Source organism: Oncorhynchus mykiss, chromosome 16 (genome assembly GCF_013265735.2).
Source record: "Oncorhynchus mykiss isolate Arlee chromosome 16, USDA_OmykA_1.1, whole genome shotgun sequence".
Taxonomy (NCBI): Eukaryota; Metazoa; Chordata; class Actinopteri; order Salmoniformes; family Salmonidae; genus Oncorhynchus; species Oncorhynchus mykiss.
Window position 1 is genome coordinate 23397036 of NC_048580.1, and position 7698 is coordinate 23404733.

The following is a 7698-nucleotide window of genomic DNA, read 5'->3' on the forward strand; positions in this document are numbered from 1 at the left end:
GCCGCGATGACGTCCAACTGCGTCCCAGTGACGCGACAACATAGGAGGCGGCTACACGGTTTACGTGCGTAGATTAGGCTACGCGCTATCAGCCATGTACTGACACAGGGTATAACACTCTTTGTATAATAGAATAGAATAGAATAGACCTAAATGATCTCTTTGGTGGGTGCTTATATTTGTCCTATGTATGTGGGAACTGTTTTTTTTGTTTTGCATATGCCCCATGAGACACCCTGGAGAGTGGGGCCATGACCAGGGTCTGCCATTATCAAAGGCAACCCTGGTGAAATTAGGTTTAAATGCCTTGCTCAAGAGCACATTGGCAGATTTTTCACATTTTGGCGACCTTTTGGTTACTGGCCCAACGCTCGAACCTTTAGGCTTCCTGCCGCGCTAGTGATATTGCTGAAGAAAAACACCATATGAGAAAATGTGTCAATAAAGCATAGTAGACCTCTGTAGCCTACTGACGTATGGTAGAAGAATTGAAAAACTATACAATGGTAGTTCATGGCATTTGTGTAGAGTTGGAACACAGCGTGCCTATGTTTGTTCATGTATGTGCAACACTCGTGACCTACACACATTATCATGGTAACAGTACCCATGTGGGCCACAGTAATCTGTTTTATAGATCTCCTGTATCTTCTGTTCTCAGCCATCGAAGTGGTGGAACATAGTGCCATTGTACAAGCTCTGCCAACAACTCCATTGAGTGCTGGTCAAGGTTGTTCAATGGTAGGCCACAGTACAGTATATTGACTATTAATCGTCAATGGAACTCAAGTTCTTAGGTTGGAAGGGTTTCAGTGAACCTTCTTAGGCTCTTTCAATGTCATAAATTGAGATCTAAAGATCAAACAAAAAAGCAGGAGCCTTTTGGCAAACAAAGATTTTAAGACAACTTTTCTGATGCTATGAGAAAATGACTACTAGACAGTTTGACAGAACACTTTATGTAACACTTGATCACATAGAGAACCTCTCCCTCAATGTCAGCCAAACAAATGAACTGATTGGACTTCAGGAGGAACCAGGATGGGCACGCCTCCATCCTTATCAAAGGGGCCTCCGTGGAGACCTACAAAAGTTCATCTCTGAGGAGCTGAAATGGACAAACTACACAGACACAATGGTGAAGAAGGCACAAGAAGGTGGTGACTCCCTGCATTTCACAATTTGGAGACTTTCTCTCCCCTCAACCCTGCCCCCACCCCAATGGACACTTATCATGCTGAACACATTTACATTTGAGTCATTTAGCAGATACCACCACTACCCCCCCCCCCCCCCCTCCCCAATTACCCTGCCCACACCCCAATGGACATTAATATTTATCAATGTCACAAATGTGAACATATGTTATTATTACACATTTGTTTGTTTCATTGTTTCATTCACAATTGCACTGTTGGAGCTCAGAGCTTAAGAATTTCACTGTACATTGCAGGTGACTAAATAAAAATCGAATCTATATATTTTGTTTCAAACTTCCAACCTCATCATGACCAAGCTTCCTGCTCACCTGCACAGAAAGTTGAAATGGAATTGTATTTAACTTCTGGCTTCCTGTGGACTGTTTTTGTGCATCACTGTAGACACTGGGGGTGAATTGAGCAATGATAAACCCTGGATTGCTGATGCTGCTGTATGTATTGGTCATCGAGTGGCTTTGAAGCCACCTGTCGGCCATTTTGTCATTCCCCAGTAGGAGCAGTCCTCCATAGGAATTAATGGATTCTACAGTATTTCAATTAAATGTTTCAAAATTACATGTATTTAAATATTTCCTTTTGTTTTAGTGGGACAGTAACATTAGTAATATCAAAAATGATACTTTAAATCTCAAAAAAGTATACTTTAAGGACAATTTTACTGTTTGCTCACATAATATAATTTAAAAGTATGTATTATGATTTCTGTAATAGAATAAAAGTGTCAAGACGAATGTAGACATTAATAAAAGCATTTCTATGGCTTCCAAAATATTTTTTGTAATGGGTGGGAGTGCCAAGATGGAGGCACCGTGACTTCAACACAGCGCCCCCAATTGGTGTATAGAATTATCTAGTGTATATATAAATCATTGGAATTGAGCCCATCATTAGCTTTCCGTGATGTAATGGCGACCTCTTGTGGTAGGTGTGCTCACACCGTGTCAGTTATTTTACCGTCGAGGAAATTGTACTTTGATGTATTAAAAAAAAATAATAATAATATTCCCCCAAAAATGTATCTAAAAACTTCGAATGGGAACTTGATAACGCTAATGTTCCCCTTTCTGTTCTCACTAAAAATAGTTGCTGTTTTTATGTTTTTGACGCCATCATTGACTCATTCACGCAGTCCTTTCACTTTCCATTTCTTGAGAACCGAGAATAATCCTCTCTCAGATTTGCAAGCAATAGTTCGTCATTTTGCTCTGATAACATATCACGTTTCATATTTGAATCTAGGACAAACGCACACAAAAGAAAGGTAATATCCAAAGATTTTAATAAAGTGCTCAAATATCAAATATATTTGCAATGTTGTAGGCCTAGTAGGTCTGAAGGTGCATTAGGATATATCATATGTGGCTCTTATCCAGGTAATGGGTTGGCCTATATTTTTCGAGCCACAACATCATGACTTGAATTACCAGCAATGCAAATCAACATAGTTAACTTTTTTTTAAATTAAACATGGAGTGATTTACACAGACAGATTGCTTTATGATTTGTTCATATCTTTGCGCACAGCATGTATGGAAGCAGTTATTCAGGCCTGCCTAACGTAGTCTTGTTCTGAAATTATTTCCGCAATAAAAATGTATTGTAAATGTATACATTTACGTGTCAGAATCATTGATAATATGATATTGAAATGACTGAAACCTGAGGGTTTCAATACTGAAAAGAATGAACGCTTTCTGAGTTGCTATTATAACTGTATACGCTTTCAAAACGGTTGAATTGATTAGGTTGTGATCAGTGATTGCAATTTCATCATTTGGCAAAACATTGTTCACTGTGGATGTCCTTGGCCTTGCCTATGCTTACAGATAAATAACAAGGATGGCGAAGGAGGGTGGAACGGTCCGAGTGTGTGGGTTACCCCTAGATATCAGTAAAAACAGACTGATCGACAAGCTCCACATTCATTTCCTGCGGAAGAGGAATGGAGGAGGGGACATTTCATCTGTCACGGTTTCCAAGACAACGCCTGGCTCTGCCTTCATTACCTTTGAGGACAGTGAAGGTTAGAGGTCATCGGTGGGCTTGGGAAAAATATGAAGGAAGTAGATAGTATAATAAGTAAAACATAGAGAACCTTAAGAGGAAAAGTACTGAAAATTACAAGATGTTTTGTGTGTATACCACACATATCTGATTTATCTGATTGATGGGTCTGACATGCAATTATCTTGATAAGGGACATCCTATAGAGCACACCCTATAATGCATATTCAGGTAGCATACAGTGTGTCCTTGAGGAGTTTAACGTGAACGTAATATTTGTTGTCTTTTTAAAAATTCTACATGACACGCAGTGGCTCGGAGAGTGGTTGAACATCAGAATCACACATTATCAGTGAATGACAAGCAATATGAGCTAAGTGTGAGTTTGCACAGCAAAGAAATGGACCCAGATGAGGTAAGCGTTGCGAATAAACCATCTAAACATCTCATCTTTTTAGTAAAATCCTAGTCTCACTCTTCTTAATTCAATCTTTCAGCTCTTTGTGGACACAGCTGTGACAGTGGACTACAGCAAATTGAATGGGGGCAAAACATCGATATCTGACATCCTCAAAAATGCCTGCGACATAAAATGCACCTTTCACGTTCATGCTGACCTCTGCACTTTCAAAGGTCGCTACACAGACGTCCAAATCCTGACCAAGTGTCTGCTGAGACTTTTCAATTCACAGACCTCAAAAGATGTCCATTCCCTTAAAGCTGAGGCCACCAAGGATGACAAAAGATACAACTCTGCTCAAGGACAAACAGAAAGACTGCAGGACACTGACACCTCAGGACAGGCCAACGGACAGGACCTGGGGAAATGTTCCAGTAGAGCCTCTGAAAGTAATCGTGCCCTTCTTCAAGAATCTTACACCAATGATAGAAAGGGGGCGGATGCATTGTACACATCATACACCAATCATAGAGAGGAGGCGGGGGCATTGCATACATCTTACATCAATGACATAGAGGATGCAGTGGCATTAGAGAAGGGAACCTTAACGGAGGACTTCTCAATGGTCATAGACTCAGACATCTTCCGATACCTCCGAAAGCATTGCTCGGCTGAGTACCAGAACATCCTCGACAGGCATGGAGTAGAGATACTGGACGTCACCACCAGGGATATCACCACCCTCTATCTGCAGCTTAAGACTGGGGCCACTGGGCGAGGGGTGGAGCGTCTAAGGCGTGCGCATGGGGAGCTGGGCTGGCTGTACCAAGACAAAGAGGCCCAACTTCGCAAGGAGCAGTTGGTTAAGGAAAGCTTCCCCAGGTTGGGGCTCCAGCAGGCTTTTAAAGCCTTAACGCAGAGATTCACAAAGCTGCTGATCAATGAAGACAACTCCAATGTCTATCTGGTGGGAAGTGGAAGTGACGTGTCGGAGGCCAAGCAGTTCCTAATGGACACGCAAGGGACAACAAAGGAGCACTGTCAAGAGTTATTTCACCCCTCGGGAGATGCGTCTCTATCCTTTGTGCCTGACACCAAGCTTAGAAAACAAAGGGCTGTGAGGAGCAAAGAATTCAAAATGGCGGCCACATTTGGGAGAACTGTGGGTTCTGAGACACCTAAAGATGATGAGACTTGGTCCAGCTTGGGTGACGTAAAGGCTCCTGAGGATCACCAGACAAATAGTTTCGGTAGTGGACCAATTTCAGGGATTACGAGTCAGAAGGTTGAAATGTCAAGTTCTGGTCCAAGGGATCTCCAGGAAGACACCCTCTTCAAAAGGTATGAACCATCGTCCACTGCTTCCTTGTCTGGTAAACCCCCTCTGAACTTGGCACAAAACAATGAAACCAGACCCACAAAAGCAGCAAACTTTAGTGGATTCCAGGGCTACTCAATGGATGATATGGACATGTCTGTGGACAGGGCGGTTTCAACTGGCGTAGTCCAACAATCCAAGTCAATTTCCACTCTGAGACGGTCCAACAGTTTCTCAGGGCAGGTTAGGACTAAACAAGTCAGAAAGGACAGCAGCTCAGCTGTAGACCTGTTTGGAAAGACCAAAGGAGGCGAAACTACCAGTCACCCAGAGACTAGGCAAGTCTTCAGTGTAGAGCTGGTGGTGCCCACAACTCAATGGTTATACATAAAGGAGGTTTTCCACATACTGATAGAGGAAGTAACCTCTGACCTGCAGATGACAGAGAAAAAAGCATTAAATGAGGTCGTCCTCCATCTGAGAGGGAAAGATCCAGCCAACGTCTGGATGTGTCAGCAGGTGCTGAAAGAGCAGATTGCCAAGGTAGCCGAGGACTTCTCCACCCATGAGCTGTTGTTAACACAGCTGGGTGTGTCAGACTCGAAGAATGAGACAGTGGAGGTGTTATGCACCACTGTGAGAGAGACATGGGAGAAAGTGAAAATCATTCCAATGCCAAATACTAAGAGCATCTTAATCTTTGGTCCAAACCTGGATTGCATGGAGGCGATGTCATTTCTAAAAAAGATGCTTCATTTTGGGACAGAGGGGGAACAGACCATGGAAGAGAGACCCATTGATCTTAAGAAACCATCTTCTGATTCTGCATCCAACGCTGACATAAACTCCTCAGCAGCACACCAGAGCTCTGCCAGTAGTGACAAACAAGACCAGGAGACCACCTCTGCAAACAACATTGCTTCATCAGGGAGCTTGGAGGGAGTGAGCCAATCAGATGTGAAGAAAGTGCCTGTTTTGAAGCTTCGGTTAGGAGCATCTGGTCCCCTGGATGAAAAGAGTTTCAGGACAATCAGTGCTCCCTATAAAGCAGAGAGGTCACTAAGAGTTACAGAAGGAAATTATGGTGCAGCACCATTACCAGAGCACAGTGCTCAGAGGTTGACAGGGCCAAAGCCTGAGGAAAGCCAGATACCTAGCAGTACGGAACTGCAGACCCAAAAGGACCATAGCGAAGGAAATGCCGGTTTGTCCTGTATATGTGGAACCGCAGGGGCATCTGTATCTTGGACGGCTGGTGGAAAGGCCATGTGCCCATCATGCGTGGAATGTACAAAGTCTCATGCAATGAATCCACAAAGCGCCACCGCCAAACATTACGGGGCAAGCCGGTCCAATGAGAAACAAGATGTGAAAGACACCGAGGTGAAGGCCAGTCTATCTTGTGTAGGTGGAACCACTGGGGAATCTGTGTCTATGACTGCTTGTGGCGGGGCCTTGTGCCAGAATCACATCCCTCCCGACTGTAGAGTACGTCCTAAATCTCAGGAAGGTGTCGTGGGCATCCGAGGGACTATGACCCGCAGTGAGATGTCCATCAGTCTGGTTGGGTACAACAAGGATACAACGCTGAAGATAACCTACAACATTCCTGATGGCATCCAAGGGGTAAGGTCTAACCTTTGAGAATGGGGAATTGTTCAAAGGGATTGGAAATGACAGTTTGCTTAGGCTACACTTTTATATCACGCATATTTATTACTGCCGAAATGTTTCATGTTACAATAGCTCTTTATTTGAATCCACCTGATATAGAGCCACGTGTGATCAACACTGAGATCATCAGTCGACAGGCATTAAATAATCCTTATGACAGTCGTACAAAGGCGTTATGTCTAGGGTGTGTAGATGAGGTCTTACCTATAGATGTGTGTCGCCTCCTCGTGATCTACATACCACCTCTGTGCAGAAAGGTCATCCAAACCCTGGGGGATCTTTCCAAGGGGGCACGTTCCATGCCTTCCTGCCTCTGAATGAAACGACTCTCAAGCTTCTGCCATGCCTCCAACGTGCCTTTCATCGAGGCCTCACCTTCAACGTGAGAGTAGGGGACACTAGGGATTGTGTGACCTGGGGTAGCATCCCACACAAGACCAGCATCGAGGGAGGGATTTCCAGGTGAGGTTTTTGTCCAATGTACAGTATGAAAACTATGACATTGAAATATGAAACTAATTTCAACTATAGTGGCAGTGCCATAATCCAAGATTCTTACCCTGGTAGGCCTGAAAGATGAGTTGAAATAGGTTTAGTAGATTGTGGTCCTAAATAAGTCTCCCCTCTATAGGAATGGATACCCAGACTCCAGATATCTCAAATGCTTAGCTGAGGCACTGAGGTCTCATGGTATCGAGGAGGGCTGAACAACTGCAATGGATCAAGACATGATAAAAAACTCAAACGGACCGAAGAGCGCTTTAAAAATGTAATCATTCATTATTTTTGCTGTACATTTTCCTATGTAGACACTAAAGTTATATAACAAAAAAAAGTAAGGTTCACAATATATATTGTTCTATGAAAAATAGTCACAATCAGGAAATGTTCATGATAATGCCTATGTAAGACGCATATGTTGAACACATACTGTATATTGGTTGACTCAAATGATTAAAATACAGATATCAGTTCAGATGTCATTTGGCTCTCTTTTCCAGCTAGAGTTCCACTTTAAAATCTTGAGTTGTTTGGTGGTGACACTTGGATTATACCGGTCTACTGGTCAGAAAAAAAAGTAC

At 43.1% G+C, this 7698-nt stretch overlaps 1 protein-coding gene across 1 annotated transcript; it reads left to right on the forward strand.

Annotated features, from left to right (window-relative positions):
* Positions 1 to 2360: 2360 nt before the first annotated feature.
* On the forward strand, positions 2361 to 7589 carry LOC110491669. Its single transcript, XM_021565291.2, has 6 exons — positions 2361 to 2481; positions 3047 to 3243; positions 3536 to 3639; positions 3722 to 6568; positions 6870 to 7078; positions 7248 to 7589. The coding sequence occupies exons 2-6, from the start codon at positions 3060 to 3062 to the stop codon at positions 7321 to 7323; spliced, it is 3420 nt and encodes a 1139-aa protein (XP_021420966.2). The 5' UTR covers positions 2361 to 2481; positions 3047 to 3059; the 3' UTR covers positions 7324 to 7589.
* Positions 7590 to 7698: the final 109 nt, after the last annotated feature.